The 21,535-nt window shown below is 42.2% G+C and overlaps 1 protein-coding gene across 2 annotated transcripts in view; it reads right to left on the bottom strand.

Annotated features, from left to right (window-relative positions):
* The window catches only part of rab41 (RAB41, member RAS oncogene family), a 55,935-nt gene extending 34,810 nt beyond the window's left edge, over positions 1-21,125 (bottom strand). The window contains exons 1-4 of one of the 2 annotated variants that reach the window (XM_068047487.1): positions 20,971-21,125; positions 13,594-13,652; positions 5,646-5,699; positions 1,763-1,868 (exon numbers count right to left, since the gene is read on the bottom strand). In XM_068047487.1, the coding sequence (XP_067903588.1) occupies positions 1,763-1,868; positions 5,646-5,699; positions 13,594-13,652; positions 20,971-21,043 (292 nt within the window). In that variant the 5' untranslated portion in view covers positions 21,044-21,125. Of the gene's footprint in view, positions 1-163; positions 270-1,762; positions 1,869-5,645; positions 5,700-13,593; positions 13,653-20,970 lie in introns of both variants that reach the window. The other variant, XM_068047488.1, reaches the window with a different exon arrangement.
* Positions 21,126-21,535: the final 410 nt, after the last annotated feature.

Genomic DNA, 21,535 nt, shown 5'->3' with positions numbered 1-21,535 from the left:
GACATCATTTTCAGTAACTGCATCACATTACAGGGGACACGGTTGAGTTACCAGCTACTATGGATATCAACAAAGATTATACCAGCTGTGTGATAAACAAAAGTGTGTCATGCACAGGAACATAATGGAGTAACAGAAAGAATTAGCAGGAATTTGCACTCACTTGTAATATCATAGACTACAACAGCAATAGTGGAGTCACGGATGTAGCTGGGAATCAGACTGCGGAATCGCTCCTGGCCGGCTGTATCCCAGAGCTGCAGTCGAACCTGCAGAGACCAGGTCCAGGACAGCAGAGAAAGAGAAAAGGCAAGGGGAAAACGACAGGATCAAGGACCAATCTCAATCAGCACAGCAGAATGCCACTCACTGGGAGCAGGTCAGAGTCTCCACTATTGTGTTTCATGATAATTGGGTTTAGTTGCAAATTAGAACAGTTAGAAAGACTGAAAAGCTCAACAAGCATTCAACATCAACCTCATCTCAGGCCTGCAGAATGAAACTTGTGTCTGCATCCCATGACAATTCGGTAAAGCTTTGTAAGTTCGTTGATAACTTTCCTGAAATACAAGGAATTGACTTATCAGGTGTCAAGAGAATATATAAGAAATCTTCGTTCTGTTTGCACCCTTGTGTCACTAGCCAGAAAATTTAATACACTTAAGTCGTTGTACTTGATTGATATAGTAAACAGAACTTGAAACTCCTACAGTCATAGCTGTGGATTATACAAAGGTGCAGAAAGTGCAGGCAAAGTAACGGTCACAAGCTAGTTCAATACACATTACACATTTTGAAGGCTCAGATACGCCACTATTTGAACCTCTCAATTGTGTAAGTGTTGTGAAACTCCCTTGTATATGTCTGTTACTATATGCTTTAAATGATTCACCTGATAAGATCACTTTCCTGTCATCTTCTTTAGGATGACTGAAATTCATCCTATTCGGGTTGCATTATATGAAATATTTTCTATGTTAGTGACCCTTTGCACAGCTATCATTTGGTAACTCAAGTAAGATAATCTCAGCTTCAACCCTTTCTAGCCCGGACCTCAAAGATCGCAGAATTAAAACAGTTCTGGATGTAACTACAAGAAAAAGATGAAAAATAGCAGTCCTCCAAAAAGCAGCTGATACATGAGACAGGGGAATTAGATGCAAGTGCTAGAGCTGTCTCCTTTTTCTTTCGTAGCTGTTAAGAGTTGTTTGAGTAATAGATTAGGGCTCCGCAATTCTAGAACACAGTGGAACCAAATCCCTAAGTACACAAATAATCTTTAATTCAGGATAAATTCAACAATCTTACTCAGCGGTTCGCAGATGAAGATATGCCATTTATACGAGAGAACGAGATCTCTTAGCTGCTGCATTAGGCATATTACCAGGGGTATACAGGAGTGAGTGGCAGGTAAATCTACATCTAACTAGACCCAGCCCCCGAAGGAATTCAGAGAAAGCTTTGTACTGATGTGTACTATGGGCTATTGGGGGGGTTCCTGATGTCAATGGGAGTACGTGAAACATGTTCCATTCCCAGTTGCATTAACCTTCACCTTAATAACAGAGGAAAAGTTTGTTCGGTAAGTTACACCAATATGTAGCCCCAGCAAAAAGGCATTTTATTTTGTTGCTTCAAAACCTTTGAAACTGAGTAGTTATTTTGAACAGAATAGTGCGTTAATTGCCAGATACTCCATAAATTGTTTTATAAAGCGTACTGATTGCACTGGAATCGAAACGCACATACACCGAATACCTACTTGTAATATCAAACACTACAACAGCAGCAGCTGAGTCACGGATGTAGCTGGGAATGAGGCTGCGGAATCGCTCCTGGCCTGCGGTGTCCCACAGTTGGAGTCTGATCTGGGGGTGGAGGAGCAGAGGGGAAAAACCAAATGGGAAAACAACACAGGAAAAATACACTGAATGGCAAAGTAAACAAAATGAAGAATGCAGGGAACCTAAAAACCTGAAAGGCAGATTGGTATCTTATAAACCCACCAGAAGCTTCACAACCATTGCACTAATCCTAGTTCTCAGACGCAGATATAAACCATATATAATGAATAAAATGAATGTCCTCCTTAGTCATCTCATGAATGTACTGAAGCAGAATTAGATACCATTCTGCCACATACACTCAGTCAATGAGTCTCATAGATAAACCTCAGCTCATGCATTCAGTCATTCAATAAAAGAATCACTGGTGTATTAGGAGTTTTCTGGTATCCTCTCCTGAAGATGCCGAAACATGCTGGGTTACGATTCCACAGATGCTGTCTACTCTTTGGTATCTCACCCAAGTTACATTCTTAGTACGTGATCCTACATAGTGAATGCCAACACACTATTCAATCATAAAGGCATCACAGCTGAGCCCAATCCTGTCCTCACTCGATCTCCACACAGGCATTTTCCAGCAAGGATCACCAGATAGTAACCAGGAGCAGGAATCGTGGCAGATTTAAACCCTCCTGTCAAGGAACAATTTGTATGGAATTCATTGGAAGAGACCAATATCAAGGCTTCTACTTTGCTCTTCATGTCACAAATGAGCCTCAAGGCAGAAAAACATAGGAGAGTGTACAGGCCAATGAGGAGCACTCATCTCCAGTTATTCTTCCCCGGATATATTTAAACAGCCCTGTAAGCTACAAAACAGCTTCCAGACATCTGCTAATACCCTCTTTTCCTATTGCTCACAGTCTAGTGGTTGGCAACATAGCAAAGATGTATTGCTAATAGCCTCTCACCTATTATTTTCTTTTCTGGCATGGCTCAGATTGGGAACTAAAATGGAAGAAGTCAAATCTATATCCTACCATCCGTGGTGCTAAACATCAGCAGTGTAACAAGCAACATTACCACACCACTTGCTTAAACTGCTTATTCCCAGTTTAGCTCATTTGTTTAAAATAAATGGTGCTAAGACAGTTACTATAATTAGTAACCACTAGTAACACCTCAAACACTGGACCTTGGAGAAGATCACAAAATTACTTTATGCCACTTAAAACAGTCTTGTTGCTAGGCTCCTATTCTTGGGCAGGGAGGATGTTCGTGTAATGGACCTATATTACGAACCCAGCTAGAAGGCTCTAAACTCTGGAAGGCTGCGTGCAAGACCAATCGCTCTCATCTACGAAAATTCAACTGCTGCGGCCTGCCACAGATGAGAAGCTGCTCATGTATCATTAAATGGGTGAAAAACTTTAGCTGAGTCAGGGATAGCAAACTGTGCTTGGTGGTTGGGGGGGGTGGTGGTGCCAGTTTCAATTACAGCCTATGCTGGCTTTTGCACTCATGGTTCTCTTGGATAGGGATCTTGAGTACAATGTGGAAATTAGATGTCCCATCTGTCGTAACAGGGAATTAAGTTTCCCTGGATTACACCTTGGGTCACCGTTGCAGATTTTGCTAGCTGGCTGCACAGCAGTATACATCCACGCAACCATACCTGCCTCCTGAGCTCTATATCTGCACATCTGGCCCAGAGACTGCAAAGGGCAATATCAAAAGTCTACATTGACATAAAAGAAAAACTGTGATAAAGCCAAAGCAACTAATATTGAATATAATGCTACGGTGAGGTTACTGATAGTCTGCAAAATGTACCTCCAACGGTTAATGTAATAGATGGCTGAAAAATCATAGGCCATCTAGGTGGATTCACATTTCTCAATGCAGGCCACATTCATGACAGTCCTATCCTAAGAGCTATCCGAAAATTAATGGGAGGGTAATATTAACTTACTAGAGAAGGGTGTCGAATTTCACTGTAAATAGCAGGCCCTCTAAATCCAAACACCACAATGAATTTTGTACAACGTGTGGAAGGGTGTGTGACATTGGCAAGTTTTTTTTTTACTAACTTTTGGGATTACACTCTTCTAGGCAGTTTTTAAGTCTGCCATTGTGTGAGATACTTAGCCACAGGTCAGAAATCCACTGCGAGTCAGGTATTTGAATTCTGAGACCAAAAACAGTTGGGCCAACAGCATTCCCCACTCCCGCCACCCCAGGAATTTTAAATTTTTAAATGGAAAACTTATCTGTACATCGTAGGAACTTGATTAAGCAATCTAAAAAAAATTATTCAGAAACTAAAAACAAAATGATCTATCGATTTCCATTGGAGTGATGGGATGGTAAGGTTTCGCCCTTTCATTATGGTAGATAATTGAGGTTCCATTGTACTGCATGCAGCATTGAATCATTGGACAGACATGAAGTCAGCTCAGAACACATTGTCACCTAAGCAGAAAATTTCAAGTGCACCAGCAAAGGGCTTCCCTTATTCTCCTCCAACCTGAGCTACCAATGAGGTCATATGTGCAGATTAATAAATACATTTTAAATATGGCCTGGAATGATAGAAGTGAATGGACCTGCTTTAACCAAATACTCAGCTTCCATATGAGTTACCAACTCCAGTCTCACATGTAGACATTTGCGTTCATAAAAAATGATCGGGAACAAAATTACTAATCATTTTAATACGTCTTACCTACTTGCATATTTACACTAGTTTCTCTGACTTCAGAGAATATCTGGTATCATGGAGAAAAGTAACAAGACTGGAGCATTCTCAGTGCAGTTCCTAACATTTCACAGCTATCTGCTGGTCACTATTAAAAATAAGAAAAGTAAAAAGAATGTTTTGGAGACTTTGCTTAGTCGATAGACACACCACGTGGTATGTTAGAGGTCACTGACCAAAGTTAACCAATCTCAACCAGGACCATGGCAGATATTACACAATTAGCCTCAGTGATTAGTACTCAGAGACTGGGAGAGTAGTGAAGGGGGAAACATATCAAATAAGCTGGAGCCCATGTTCCCAATTCCTATAAGCCTGCAATTCCTATATTCCTGTGCTGGAAAGTATGTCTCAAATTAGGTGACGACACAATCAGACTCTTAGGATTTCTACTTTGGATCAATAGCCTATTTAGGCTCACATATGAAACATGACTAATTGGACAAGAAACTGGAAGGAACTAACGCTAATGAAATCACATACCAGTATGAAATAACATCTTCAGGAGAAAAAAAAACAGGTTATAGTTTTGTGACACATGGGCAGTCTGCAAAATTAATAACTCAGTAATTGCAGCACAGTTTCTACTGCTCAAATAACTAAAAACCGAACAGAGGACTTTGAAACACAATTCCTCTTCAGTTCTCAGCATAATTATTCTGAAGAATTAACCCCATTCATGCGGTACTTCGACAACCAAATCGCAATTCAGCAAGAAAAACTCACTTGCACCGAACATCAGCTCACAACCTGTAAATGATTTCAATTTATTATTTTGAGTTTTTTTCAATACAGGTTCTGGAATAATTCAGCACTAGTTTATAGGACAGTCAAAAAGAAAATCTGCATGCCTCAACTCAGGTGGAGATTCAGGTTGAGGCAGTTGCTATAATGTGCAAGATAATATCACACTCATTTTAATTTTATTTTTCACTGACTGATTGTGCTGAATAACAAATCCAGAATCTTCTGATGAGCATCCCCCAAACAGCAATGCCTTTCAACCAAACTTAAACAAGGCTAAAGTGGATGCACACAAGATGAAAGCACTGGTTTGAGACACAAGAATTCGTACTAGCTGTAAATTAGATCATACTCACCGTCCGATCTTCCAAATACATTGTTTTCGACAGGAAATCAATTCCAATTGTTGCCTGGGAACGAAACACCACATTAGAAGAAGCAAAAAACATCTACACCAAATATAGGACAAGCTGTCATAAATACAAAATTCATAATGCTCAAGAATAGTTAGTTTTCAAAAAACAATTCCTCAGGACAAACTCCCAGTGAAAGTATTTGATTAAGTCAATTGGCGCATATAAAGGGAGCTGGATGGCCATCTGTTAAAAGTCAGCTTGAGAACACAGAAACATTAATAGCACCGTTTGATTCTTTTCCCTCCAGAAAAGAAACTTAGGGTAAGAAATTGGGATCTTGTGTACCTGTTTATTGGACACTATGACTGCCCCTGGAACTCCAAAATGGCATTCTTGGTGCTTATGCACAACTTTAAGGCAAATTGCACTGGGCCTTAACAGGCTGCCAAAGATATGCAGAACAGATAGATCACATCACGAATGCTAATTTGATGCCAGTACTGTTATTGTGGAGCATCCAGCTAATGCTCTCTCAACCTTACACAGCTGGACATGCATTCAGCACCAGGAAGGATCCCCACCAATGCTATTTAAAGGGATTATCAGCTACTTACAGGTCAGCTGCTGGTTGAATTTTTTTGGCTGTTGCTTTGATTTTACGAGTCTTTGCTGCTTTGTAAAGTTATTTAAAGTGGCAAAAGTCTACAGGGAGTTGCATGGCAGGTGCTGGAGGAATTGGTCCTGACATCATGGCATCTACAGAGACGAATTGCTCAAACACACGTGTGCAGTAGAAGGAATTCTGCTTCGATTACAGCATGGCATAGAGAATGAACAGAGGACACACAGAGCAGGACAAGTTGCTAGAAGGAGAAGGAGGAGGAGGAGAAGGAAAGCGAGAAAGCTCTCAGTAGGAGGTCATATCCATCCAGGTGTTCAGGGAGCAATCCACCTACCTGAAACTCAGCAAGGAGCAATGTGTAAGATGCTTGCACTTCAGTAGAAACAACTTCAATGAAATCTGCCACCTGCTGCAGCCACAACTGCAACCTCAGAGCAGGGCAAGGACCGCATTCCAAGTAGCTGAGAAGCTGACTAATGCAACAAACTTTTATGCACCTGGCAGCAGTTGGAGATATTTGCAGCATCTCGCAGTTTGCCATCCACTGTTGCATAAGATCGCTGAGGATCTCTGCTCAATAAGAACTAAATATGTTTTATTCAGTCTTGCCAGAGTGATGCAGGTCTGAAAAAGAAAACCTGTAAAATGTACTATATTTATAAAAAGTCAGGATCATCCAGAAAATGGCCTTCTAGTATCCAGTTATGGACTGGAAGGTGTCAGACATAGTCTCTCAATTTAAACTGTTCTGACAGCAAATAGAACAGCGTTTCTTGGATCAAGAAGTGAGCGAACCAGAGAAACAAGCTACCAAAGTTAAGATCCGACCAGGCAACGAGGGCCTCCACTGGATCAATACATCAGGATTGTCAGCTGAGGATCAGAAGGATCCTAACAAGCTATGGACTTTCCTGGAGCAGCAACTGAAGGTGAAGGTAAAGTTCTGAGTACACAGGCTTGAGCTTATGACTTACCGGCAAAGGCAAGATGAGTCCATTGACCAGTTTGTTGCAAAGTGCCGAGACAAAGCTCAAGAATGTGACTTTGCAGATAATGAAATGGCAGAACAGATTATAAAGCCAGTAATCTTGTATACCCCATTACAGGACTTTCAAAAAGACCTGTTGGAAAAGAAGAAAGGGCACACTATAGATGTACTATTTAATGATGGAAGGAAATTTGAAGCCATCCTGGCTGGACGCCAATAGTTACAAGCGCTGGGGGCTGTTACAACAATTGGTATGGTAACCAAAGCTCAGAAGTTGGCTAAGCCTTGTGGCAAATGAGGCTTGACTCACCCAATTCACAGTTGTTTGGAGTGCCAGGACCAGTGCAAAGCTTGTGGTATGCGAGGACATTGGGCAAGGCAGTGCAGATGGCCGAGCTCAGATACTGCACACAGGAATGGTGGCAGATCACAGGCAGAGAACATCTGCAAGGACAGGATGGCAAACACAACAAAAGGAATGCCAACATGCAAATAAAGCTCAAGCAGGTACATCAGGTCATCAGAAAGATAGGTTCTCAGGAAGTCATGGATGAAGAATGTACTTGCGCGAAAAGAGAACAAGCATTCCACATAGTTAATTTGGATCAACATGTGAATGCTATCACACAATCTGAGGCATTCACGTGATCGGAATTACATGTCCACAGAAGAGTGGGAAGCATAAACTCAAGAGTAAAAACTAACACCGGAGCATGTGCAAATATTCTGCCCATCTGTATACTGAAGGACATGTACTTAAAGAAATGGGAATCTATGGTGCAATCCACCACAGCGAGGGTGACTGCCCACAATGGTTCTCCAATCAAGTGCATTGGAACAATAACCTTACAGTACAGCTATGGGAGCTCTGAATGGCTACCACAAATCTTTTATATTGTAGACAAAACTGGATCAGCACTCGCAGGACTCCCACTATGCCAAAACTTATGAATTGTCACAATACATGAATTCAGTAACATGCCGAAGATGGGTAGGAAATACCCAGGTCAAATGTATTGGGTCGATCCACGTAATGGACGACACAAAAGGCTGGGAGTCTTGACATAAAGAGGCGATATGACCGAAAGTCTCTCCTTGGACTTCAGCTCGTTGCAGCAAGTACCCGGAGGCCAGAGGGATTGGCAGTGATTGGTGATGTTGCCAATTATATATGTTTTAAGCTTTCCAAACAAGGGAAGAGGTTTATGAAAACAAGATCGGGGCGACTAAGCAAAACCCCTCTATGTTTTAGAGTGTTAAACTTACTAACTTGTAAATTTTGTTTTAATCATGTATAGTTAGTCCGAACTGTATCATTGTATATTGTACATATGTTTTTATCGTTGGAAAAAAGGAGATGTTGTAGGATGACTGAGAGAGGACCATCTCGAGAGCTCTATGTGAAGGTCACCGGAGGAAGTGATGTTGCATCATACATGACCAGGGAGTTGTGGGTGGAGCCCGACAGGGTGAGAGGTGCTTTAGTGTGGCTTGTGCAATAGCTGTATGTATATACATGTTCTAGTTAAAGTATGATAAAACTCTTTTTTTTTGGATATTACCTGTAGTCCTGTGAGTCTTACGAAGAACAAGTAATGTTACACCTCCAGAGTCAAATACCTCCAAAAATTCAGCAATCCCCCCCAAACTTCCATCAGTCCCAAAGTTGCCAACTTTTCCAACCATTCACATCTCCCTCAAACAGGGACTGACCGATAAATTGTGTTATGAACCAATACTTACTTGGAAATAGAGAAAACATCGACCCAGAACCTAATCTATTTCAAAACAGGAAATTTTAGGACTAGGCTCAGGTTAACAAGCTCACCCCTCTTTTGGTTGACCTCAATTCCATCTACGCATTTTTGATTATATCCATGAATACTCTGCAGAAATGTTTGCAATTAAAAAAATAAAGTTTTCATAAAGTCTATGAACAATTAACTCCAGAGCACCGAGATTAGAGAACATGCCAACTGCTTCAAAACAGTTTACAGTCCAGGAACGAAGAAGAATTTAGGCACTTAAAGCAGTTGATTTTATTTTTGATCGTAAATTACTTTAGAGATTTGTGTTGTACCAACTGGCTCATGGCACCTATGCCCAAGGGAAATCATGCAAACAGTTGACCATCACAGGACCTATACCATACATACATTGATAAGCCAACAGGGAGCTGTTTAAGCTCCAAGCGAACACCTCGCCCGGTCTCAACAGCCCTGTGGTAAATTCTCATTGTTAATCAAGATAGGTCTAGCAAAGAATGTGTTTACCCCTCCCCATCTCTAACCACCTCTAGAACTCTGCTTTCCTCCAATTCTGGACTCTTGTGCATCCTAATTTTCTTCATCCCACCATTGGCAGTCACGTATCCTGCTGTCTAGCCCCAAGCTCCGGAATTTCCTCCCTAAACCACTTCATCTTTCTCTTCCTTCAAGACAGTCCTTAAACCTACCCCTTTGAAGAAGCTTTTGTTCACCTGTCCCAAAATCTCCTCAGGCATTTGTTGCGAAATTTTATTTGATAACACTTTTTTTGAATATTCATTTGTGGGATGTGGGCGTCACTGGCTAGGACAACATTTATTGCCTATCCCTAATTGAGCTTGAGAAGGTGGTGGTGATCTGCCTTCTTGAACCGCTGCAGTCCTTGGGGCCTAAGTACACCCCAGTGCTGTTAGGAAGGGAGTTCCAGGATTTGACCCAGCGACAGTGAAGGAATGGCAATATAGTTCCACGTCAGGATGGTGTGTGGCTTGGAGGGGAACTTGCAGTGATGCTGGTCCCATGTATCTGCTGCTCTTATCGTTCTAGGTGGTAGAGGTCCCAGTTTGGAAGATGTGTCGAAGATGGTACACACTGCTGCCACTGTGCATCGGTGGTGGAGGAGTGAATGTTGAAGGTGGTGGATGAGGTGCCAATCAAGCGGGCTGCTTTGTCCTGGAAGGTATCGAGCTTCTTGAGTGTTGTTGGAGATGCATCCACCCAGGCAATTGGAGAGTATTCCATCACATTCCTGACTTGTGCCTTGTAGATGGTGGACAGGCATTGGGGAGACAGATGGTGAGTCACTCACCGCAGAATTCCCAGCCTCTGACCAGCTCTTGTAGCCACAACATTTATGTGGCTGGTCCAGTTCAGTTTCTGGTCAATGGCGACCCCCAATATGTTGATAGTGGGACATTCAGCGATGGTTAATGCCACTGAACTTCAAGGGGAAATGGTTAGATTCTCTCTTGTTGGAAATGGTCATTGCCTGACACTTGTGTGGCACAAATGTTACTTGCCACTTATCAGCCGAAGCTTTGATGTTGTCCAGGTCTTGCTGCATATGGACAAAGGCTGTTTCAGTATCTCAGGATTTGCGAATAGTGCATAGTATAGTCATTGTATAGTCATCAGTGAGCATCTTCACTTCTGACCTTATGAAGGCGGGAAGGTCATGATGAAGCAGCTGAAGATGGTTGGGCCTAGGACACTACCCTGAGGAACTCCTGCAGTAATATCCTGGCACTGAGATGATAGATCTCCAATAACCACAACCATCTTGCTTTGTGCTAGGTATGACTCCAACCAGTGGAGAATTTCCCCCCGATTCCCACTGACTCCAGCTTTGCTAGGACTCCTTGATTCCATACTCGGTCAAATGCTGCCTTGATGACAAGGGCGGTCAATCTCACCTCACCTCTGGAGTTCAGCTCGAGTCCATGTTTGGACTGGGGCTGTAATGAGGTCAGGAGCTGAGTGGCCTTGGCAGAACTCAAACTGAGCATCAGTGAGCAGGTTATTGTTGAGTCAGTGCCGCTTGATAGCACTGTCCAATACTCCTTCCATCACTTAGCTGCTGATCAGGAGTAAACTAACAGGGCGGTAATTGGCCATGTTGGATCTGTCCTGCTTTTTGTGTACAGGACATGTCTGGGCAATTTTCCACATTGTCGGGTAGATACCAGTGTTGTAGCTGTACTGGCTAGTTCTGGAGCACAAGTCTTCAGTACTGTTGTTGGAATGATGTCAGGGCCCATAGCCTTTGCAGTATCCAGTGCCTTCAGTCATTTCTTGATATCAGATGGATTGGCTGAAGAATGACATTGGTGATGCTGGGGACCTCAGGAGGAGGCCGAGACGGATGATCCACTTGGCACCTCTGGCTGAAAATGGATGCAAATGCTTCAGCCTTGTCTTTTGCACTTACGTGCTGGGCTCCCCCATCATTGTGGATAGGGAAATTTGTGGAGCCTCCTCCTCCTGTCAGTTGTTTAATTGTCCACCATCATTCATGACTGGATGTGGCAGAACTGCAGCCATTAGACCTGATCCATTGGTTGAGGGATCACTTAGCCCTGTCTACTGCATGCTGTTTGGCATGCAAGTAAACCTGTGTTGTAGCTTCACCAAGCTGACACCTCATTTTTAGGTATGCCTGGTGCTGCTCCTGACATGCTCTCCTATACTCTTCGTTGAACTAGGATTAGTCCCCCAGCTTGATAGTAATGGTAGAGTAGGAGATATGCCAGGCCATGAGGTTACAGATTGTGGTTGAATACAATTCTGCTGCTGCTGATGGCCCACAGCGCCTCATTGATGCCCAATTTTTAGTTTCTAGATCTGTTTGAAATCTATCCCATTTAGCACGGTGGTAATGCCACACAACACAATGGTGGGTACCCTCAATGTGAAGACGGACTTTGTCTCCACAAGGACTCTGCGATGGTCACTCCTACCAATACTGTCATGGACAGATGCATCTGCAACAGGTAGATTGGTGAGGACGAGATCAAGTCTGCTGCAGACCCAGTCTAGCAGCTATATCCTTTAGGACTCGGCCAGCTCGGTCAGTAGCTGTTCTACTGAGTTACTCTTGGTGATGGACATTAAAGTTCCCCACCCAGAGTACATTTTGTGTCCTTGCTGCCCTCAGTACTTCTTCCAATTGGTGTTCAACATGGAGAAGCACTGATTCATCAGCCGAGGAGGGGACAGCAGGTGTTATCAGCAGAGGGTTCCTTGTCCATGTTTGACCTGATGCCATGAGACTTCATGCAGTCCAGAGTCAATGCTAACGACTCCCAGGGCAACTCTCTCCCGACTGTATACCACTGTACCGCCACCTCTGGTGGGTCTGTCCTGCCGGTGGGACAGGACATACCCAGGGATGGTGATGGTGGTGTCAGGGACATTGTCTGTAAGGTCTGATTTGGTAAGTATGATTATGTCAGGCTGTTGCTTGACTAGTCTGTGGAATAGCTCTCCCAATTTTAGCACAAGCCCCCAGATGTTAGCAAGGAGGACATTGCAGGGTCGACAGGGCTGGGGTTGCCGTTGTCGTTTCCAGTGCCTAGTTTGATACCGGGTGATCCGTCCGGTTTCATTCCTTTTCTAGACTTAGTAGCAGTTTGATACAACTGAGTGGATTGCTAGGGCATTTAAGAGTCAACCGCATTGCTATGGGTCTGCAGTCACAAATAGGTCAGACCAGGTAAGGATGGCAGATTTCCTTCCCTAAAAGGACATTAGTGAACAAGATGGGTTCTGTAACAATTGACAATGGTTTCATGGTCACCATTAGACTAGCTTTTAATTCCAGATTTATTCATCGAATTCAAATTTCAGCAACTGCACTGGTGGGTTTCAAACCCATTAACTTGCGGCTCTGGGTTACTAGTCTAGTGACATTACAACTACACCACCGCCTCTGCCTTTGAAGTGCCTTGGAATGTTTTGTTGCATTAAAGGCACTATATAAATCCAAGGTGCTATTGTTGCCCAATTTTTTAACCCTTTGTTAGTGTAGTCAAGTCTTTAGATTAACTAATAACACTGTGCTTTTCACAGTTTAAGTTTCACCTTTTTTTTTTAAACAAAGAGGATCAGTAAACAACTATCACCACAAATGCTTGGATTGTTCACACTAGCTAACACCAGTGACTACTTCCCAATCCACTGGAGATAATTCTCTCTCTCTAGCCCCCAACTCAACGGGTTAAATCTCTGTGGCACAAGTCTCTTAACATAAACGAATCTCATTAAATTTTGGAAAATGGAAACAAGAATATCCTGAAGATGGCACAAGCACTGTTCTCCAGCTGAGGCGTGAAACTTGCTCAGCCCTTTGCTAATATCACACAGTAGAAACCATCTCAGCTGCAAGGGACAATACATCCTCCAATATCCTAATGGCCTGTTCATAAAGGATTTGGACTTTGACATGCCTGTTCCCTAGTCCCTGTGGCTAATAACAGGAATTCAGCATATGGGCAGAGAAGCATTGCAAAGCATAGACCTCAGACACTTCAAACGTTTTTGTGTTTAGAGGTACTGGCCTACTGTGTCACTCACCTGGTAAGTGTTGTCAAAACTGTCATACATAAACCTGGTTATCAGCGACGTCTTTCCAACTGCAAAAGAAACATTTCTCAAATTACCAAACATACTTTTATAGACTAAGGGAATATAATTCACAAGAGAAGAGACACAATGATCATGCACAATTAAGGAAAACAAAGACAGCTCTTAGAACAACCAAGAGATTAATGGAGAAGAAAGCAGATAATTTCAATTGCAATGCAAAGGTTTTTTTTAGCTACATTAGGAGTAAGAGGACCATTGAAGATTGCATTGGGCCAGTGAAAACACCTTAAGAGTAGAGTCATATGGACACCCAAAGCATGGCAACTTTGGATTGCATGGATTACTTTGCATCAGTCTTTTCACTACTGTGGGCAATGCTCAACAACCAGTTGTAAGGAAATGGTTAATAAGACTGACCATGGTAAAACCACTACTAATTTGTCTTCATATTGTAGTAATGTTTGCTTTCAGCTTTTGTTGGGTAGGAAAGTATGAATTTAAATTGTGATGTTTTCAAAAAGTCTCAAATGTACAACAGTTATCAGGTCTCAGTGTAATGCTCCCCCATTCTGTTGCATACACAATGCTTTAAGTATACCTTTTCTGTGTTAGGCTACCTTGCCCCTTGCCTAGGAGAGCAACTGGCCTAAGCTGAATTCAAACCCAGGCCCCAAGATGAAACATTATTGTGATGACTGTCAAGTTGAGTTTACACAGTATTCAGACTCAGTTCAACCAACAGGCATGATGAACAACTAAATGCACTATCCTACATTTTCCACAAGGAATGAAGGAACACTCCAGCAGAGGTATTTGCAAGAAGTGACATTAGGAAAAGGAAAAAAAAACTGAGCTGCATAGATTTTGTTTTTAAACAAATACTTAGACCTTAATTTAGATCAAAAAGCCTTAAGATAAAACTGATGCATATTGATCCTTTAGATAATTACAGAAAAGTCTGAGCCTCATTAATGATACTCCCTAACCTGTAGAGTACATCAGTGTGGAGCATGTTAGCAAATAATCACCTATGAAAGAATCTGCTACAATCATGATGTCTGACCGGAAGATCTGGAATGGAGGTAAAATTACACTGAACAAGGGGACATGCATCTCGGAAAAAACTCTGCCTGCCAGGTCAATAAATTTTAGTACAATTAATGTGGTGAAAGAAGGGTTTCGTACTATGACCACTTGAACTATGAAAAAATCAATTATCGATTTGGGGTTGTCTTTGGACAGAGGATTTGGACTTTAACGCTAGGGTAAAGTATTGGTCATGGCAAGAAGAATATCATGTATGCATTTTACACAACATTAAAAATTTAAAAGGGATTTTTCCAATAGCAATTTGATAACTGAATTAGCCCACTGACAGCACTGATGATGCTACTCAACTGTTTGGAAAATGTTCAGAAAGACAAAATTATCGATTAGCAGGAAATATTACATTTAAGTCAATAACTAACAAATAGGAAGTTAGCAATAGGCAGCACTGACCTCTGACTACACAGTGCTATCATGCGCTGGCAGACCAGAATTTAATCTCATAGCCCATTTTAGTGACCGTCTGATCAAACTATTAAAATTATATTACCGATTCAAAGCACCATAGGCAGCAAGTCTTGTTCTCTAAGACTTCAAAGTATTTCCAGGAACCATTTACAAATCTACAAATTAAAATAAATGATATGGGCTTGGACATAGGGGCACAATACCAAATTTACAGGCAACTTAAAAATAGGTAGTGTGATTAACTGTAAAAAAGACTGAACGTAAGAACATAAAAAAATTATTTCAGACAAACAAATTAGTATACTAGGTAGATGCATGTTAAATAAAATGTAATGCAGAAAAAGATGAGATTATACATTTTGGGAGGAAGAATAAGCAGAGAAAATATACAGTAAATGGTTAAATGTTTTTAAAAAAAAAGTATTAGAGCAGACACTAAGGGATTCAGATATGCAAATCCTTAAAAGACAAGGACAATTTGATAAAGCTGTTTAAAAAGTACATAGGACCCTTCAGTTTTAATAAATAGCATTGATAGCTCCAATATAAAAACAGAAAATGCTGGAAATACTCAGAAGGTCTGGCAGCACCTGCTGAGAGAAAAACAGAATTAACGTATCAGGTCAATGACCTTTCATCATTGCTGGCTCTAATCCAGTTCTACCTTTGTAGCATTAACCAGATACATGCAAGTACAGCAAGTAATTAAGAATGCAAATGAATGTTGGCCTTTATTGCAAGGGGGATGGAGCATAAACGTAGGGAAGTCTTGCTACAACTGTACAGGTCACTGGCGAGACTGCACCTACAGTACAGTGTACAGTTTTGGTCTCCTTACTTAAGGAACGATATACTTGCATTGGAAGCAGTTCAGAGAAGGTTCAATACGCTGATTCCTGGGATGAAGGAGTTGTCTAAAGTCTGTGAAGACTGGACACAAGCACACTACCCCCATTCTGCAACTGATATCACAGTGCAAATATGAGGAAGTTTTATTACCTCAATCAAGATTTCCACAACAAATTAATTAATTGAGATATCAAAAAGTACCTATTTAAAATATTACTTCCACAAAAATAAAGCAAATCTTTCCAGGAACACACCACTAAAAATCAGGCCTCTTTAATTCCCCCAAGCATCATTTAAATACTCCACCATTGTCTCCTCCCCAAACCAGGGCCAAGTGACAGGAGCAGAAATTGGGTGGGAGCCCGATAGCACCCGCGACACAGAAAAGCCCCCTTCTAGTACTGCAGAGGGGGTTTCTGGAGGTGTTGTGCTGGTGCTGGGGGAGGGGAGGGGGTACAGGAGGGGTGAACACAGAGATTCACACAACCCCCTGCCCACAGCATTCCAGGCAGGCAGGCAGGGCTAATAGTCTGAAGGACTAAATATAACTTCAGATTTGTGCTCAATAGGGGGAAAGAATCTAATCAAAATATGTCTCTGCAGTCCGGGACAGAGAAAATCCCATAGATTCAGTCTAGAGCCTCAAAACACATGTTTGGATATTGTGAGCCATACAGCCCACAGTGTCTGTGATAACTCTTTGCTAAAACAATTGTTATGAAAGTGCTTCTATATTCTTTTTTCAGAATATTTTTGAGGACTTGTATTTAAATTTTGAAGATGGAGTCATTGAAAGGCTGACTATTTCATAGAAGCTGGACTTTGCTTTGCTGTTGACAGTTCATTGAGACGTTGTTTAAAAACAGCCTTGCTGGAAGTCATGTGCTTTAAGCAATAAACAACAGAAACCTTGGTGACCTGGGAAAGATGTTTACAGAGAAATGACAGGTCAAGATTTATAGGGGTCAGGAGGCTTGACCCTTGAGATATTGTCTTTGGTTTCGCTTTGGACAGCGTGTTGGGGTGTGAACTGTTTTGAAGACAGCTGGAGAAATCCAGCCAAGAGAGCAGCCAGCACCAGCTCATCCTCTTCCATCTGAGAACTTCTTGAGAATCAAGTCTAAGAAATAGAGAAACTGATGCTGCATTTCTCCTGAAAAGCCTGCCAAACTGATTCTCAACATCGCCTGAAAAGAACTGCTCTAGAAAGATCCCAGTGACAGACGTCTATGCATATTTGGGTCGTCAGACCAAAAAAGGGACAACTGACATCTTTCCATATCTTCTCTATTTTCTTTAAGAATTAGCAAGTATTTGCCCAAAGTTTTTTTTTGTAACAGACCTTTGCAGAGAGAATTTTTTTCAGCGTGTGAGATTGTGTGAGGTAATTAAAAAGAAAAACTTTAATATTTCAATCTGTGTATTAATGTTTTGCTTTGTTACTGGTTAAATCTTCTTTTATAATAAACTGATAATTTTGTTGTTTATTAAAGAAACCTGGTTGGTGTATTTTATTCTGGGATAAAGAGTAGAGTGTATGATTGACTGCGTCCGTAACTGAGTAAACATTTAAAAAAATATATGCTGTGACCTGTGGAGAAATGGAACTTAGAAGAGACAGTGCATTCCTCCCACCTCGGTTGTAACACAATGCAAAACTAATTGCATTGCCCTGTTCTCCCTTCATAGTCCTGCATCATCTTCTGTTTTCACCACTGGTCCCTTAAAAGATGCAAGAAAGAAGATTGGCACATTGGAGGGACGACATGGATGCTCTTGGAGCAGTGCAAAGGTGAGTCCTTTGTTGAGACCATCAGTACGAGACCTTACAGAAAGCAAACGAAGCAAAGCAGCTACTGAAGTCTAAATCCAACAGGCATTAAGCTTCTTCTGAACATGTGAGGCCTTGGTCCAGTCAAAAATAATGGCGATGGGCAGCAATCAGCCACACCAAAGAAAATGGCAAGCTTGAAGTTCTGCAAGAAGTAAATGAAGCAATACCTAACAGCACTGTGGGTGTAACTACATCACATGGACTGCAGCAGTTCAAGAAGGCAGCTCACCACCACCACCTTCTCAAGGGCAATTAGGGATGGGCAATAAATGTTGGCCTAGCAAGTGATGCCCACATCCCACGAATGAATTAAAAAAATCCAAAAATCAACTGTAATCCTCCATCCTGGAAGTAAAGGCTTCTCCATAAAGAAAATCAAGAATGGGCAATCCCCAGCATATCAAGAATATCTGCTGAAAAGTGGTGGACAGGCATGCACTGAAGCCCTACATAGAGTCATAGAGTCGTACAGCATAGAAACAGGCCCTTCGGCCCACTGCATCCATGCCGACCATAATGCCTATCTATACTAATCCCACCTGCCTGCATTAATTCCACATCCCTCTATGCCCTGCTCATTCAACTACCTGTCCAGCCTCCCTCTCACCTTAAATTTATGCCCTCTAGTTTTAGTCACCCCTACCACGGGAAACAGACTCTGGCTATCTACCCTATCTATGCCTCTCATAATTTTATATACCTCTATCATGTCCCCTCTCAGCCTCCTTCGCTCCAGGGAAAACAGACCCAGCCTATCCAATCTCTTTATAACTCAAGCCCTCCAAACCAGGCAACATCATTGTGAATCTTTTCTGCACCCTCTCTAGCTTAATCACATGTTTCCTGTAGTGCAGCAACCAGAACTGCACACAGTACTCCAAATGTGGCCTAACCAACATTATGTACAACTGTAACATGACATCCCAACTCTTGTACTCAATGCCTCGGCCGATGAAGGCAAGCATGCCATACGCCTTCTTCACCAACCTGAGTTAATACTCGATGCCTATGAGCAAGAGATCATACCCAAAGACTGGAAGGGTGGATTAATAATCCCAATCTAGAAAGGCAAAGGCAGCAAAACTATGTGGAAGCGACAAGAGAAATGCCCTCCTATCAAGTAAGGGACAACTGCAGCTAAGTGGTTCATACTCAGTAGGTCCACCAATGGAAGATTGCAACTCATCATAGCTCAGGCATTCAGAACACCAAAACACTATGCACAGATCAAGTGTATACCTTAGAAGACAGAGATATTCATGTTTAGAATTCCCAGGCTTGCAATAGATCAAATGAGATCCAGGGTCTAGCTGTGAGGTGGATTTGTGGCATATATCAGATTAAAGGCAGCATTTGATTTGGCACATAGGAACTCAATTTGGTTACTTCTAAAGGAAGCAGGTGTTTCTGTCCAACTCAATTCATTCAACTCCTATACGAAAGGATAAATTGAATGTGCATAAGCAATGATACCAGCAGCTTACTCAAAACTGGATCTGGAGTTTGAAAAGGTACATTCATCAGCCCTGATCTGTTTTGCTACCAGTGACTGCATCTTGGAGTATTCTGCTAGTCAAAACATGAATGGCACTGAACGAGACTTAGAAATTTTCACTGACTTTAAGACAAAATTGCCATTCTTTTGGTAATGCTAGAAATAGCGAACTTGGCACTGAATATCCTCAAAGATGATGTTGCACCATTAGGTTTTGAGCTTATCTGGCAGAAAACCAAAGAACATTACATTGGCGATGCAAATCTTTTTGCCACTCTAAACAACAAAACCAGAGCTGTCTGTAATATAGTTTTATTTAAGTTTTATACCTAATACGTCAGCTGTCTTGTGAATGCTCAATGAATGCTGCCTGACCTAAGTATTTGACATCTTCTGTGTGTGAGTCAGTTCTTCATCCAGATTGGAGGGGATACTGGAGGGCTACTGGTATCCAAGGGACTATACCTCAGTATAATTAACCAACAGGGAAAATGTTTTCAGACAGATCAGTTAACTATATAAAATAATAAACCAGTGCAACACATTGAAAATGAACTTCACATACAGGATTCCAAACTAATGCAAGCTTACATACCAGTGTAAGATCCTAATAAGTCAGCAATAAGGGCTGTCTCTAAACACACAAAGGATTCTTGCCAAGGCATAAGGAAGAGGAAACAAACTAAAAGAGCAAGAGACATTCCTACAATGACAAAGGAGGTGCCCCAATGACTGAGGAAGAGGAGAGGGAACGTAATAGCTGGGAGAGGGATTTACAGGCGCAACCCAGAATGAAATAACAAAGATGAGTTTCCAAACTTCAGGACAGGAAACAAACATCCAGTTTTTCCCAACGTGGAGGATGCTAGGCAAGCCAGATTGGAATTTTCCAGTCGCTTTGATATTATAGACATAAAATTCCAATCCTACATATTTACTAGGTAGAAACTGCTTAAATCACATTATTTTGGAAGGACTTTTGGCAGAGATGTGTGCTGTGAAGCTAACTCCCCTTCCATAGTACTAAGTCAGTGTATGTCAGCCATCCCTACAACTTTTTCCCTCAGCCACAAATCCATTTGACATCTGGGTCCTGGATTTCATGTATGAACTATTGCAAGCCTGGAACCTCTAAAAATGAAGATCTTTAGATGCGGCTTATAAGGCATACACTTGACCATCTTTGGGACTTTGCATTCATTGAAGAAAATTTTAAAAATACTAAAGCGCCCTTTTTCTCTGAAGCCCTTAAGGATGAAAGGCGGAAGATTGCGAACAACTGGAAGAGGAGACTGAGGGCGGATACTAGTTAATGAAAAATAAGCATCGAATGGGAGGGAAAGGAACCAAGTGAGTGAGATGGGGTAAGCACTCCAGACATCTCTCAATCAGGTCTCTAAGTGGGCGGAGGGTGGGGGCGAAAGAGTCTCCTTCAACGAGGTCATTGCTCTCAGATCCGAGGCTGAATGGGGTGGGTTCCCTGGTCTCAGTGCAGACTAGCTCAGTGGGAATAACAGGGCCTTACAGTCACAGCAAAGACTGCGGCCTCAGGGCTGGTCTGAAACCAAACGAAAGGCCCGGATGCTCCCGCCGCGCTGCCCTCGCTTGCGGCAAGTCTGCATTGCTTACGACAGTCCGAGGCTCATCTCTGGGCCCTACGCTGCTCACTCACCGCTCTGTTCGCCCAGGAAGACGAGCTTAAATTTGCGCAAGGGATTTCCGAACTCTCCGCCACCACCGGACATAATGATCGTGCTAAAAGCGAAAGGAGGCGAGCGAAACCGTCCGACCACCAAGGCAAGCCCGTCACCAGAGCAACAAGTGCGTCACTTCCGCCTGCGCCGCCGAGCCCCACCCTGCACGCTCGCGGAGAAGGGGTGGCTGCCGCCTCGTTACTATGACGATTACAATAGGTCACGCTACCAACTTGACTCACCGCTTTCAGGAATGGCCATGGGTTGGGTATGGTGTTGAAAAGCAACGCAAGAGGAGGGAAGGCATTTTTGTGTGGTTACAATTCTGTGAAGCGTTTTGGAACATCTTTGTGCAATCAGGACGCTATATTGATGAAAGTTATTTTGTTTTTGGAGTGAGGAAGTGATACGAGGAAAGAGTGACCAATGTAGTTGAACAAGGAACCCGTACTTTGGTTTATTGGAATGGACCCTACATAAACCTGAGCGCTTCCAAAACTCTGCTGTCTGTATCCTAATTGTGCCAAGTCCAGTTAACCCCTG

The sequence above is a fragment of the Heterodontus francisci genome, chromosome 15, assembly GCF_036365525.1.
Source record: "Heterodontus francisci isolate sHetFra1 chromosome 15, sHetFra1.hap1, whole genome shotgun sequence".
NCBI classification, from domain to species: domain Eukaryota; kingdom Metazoa; phylum Chordata; class Chondrichthyes; order Heterodontiformes; family Heterodontidae; genus Heterodontus; species Heterodontus francisci.
The sequence above is the reverse complement of the archived record's forward strand: the minus strand, read 5'-3'. Positions and strand labels throughout refer to the sequence as shown.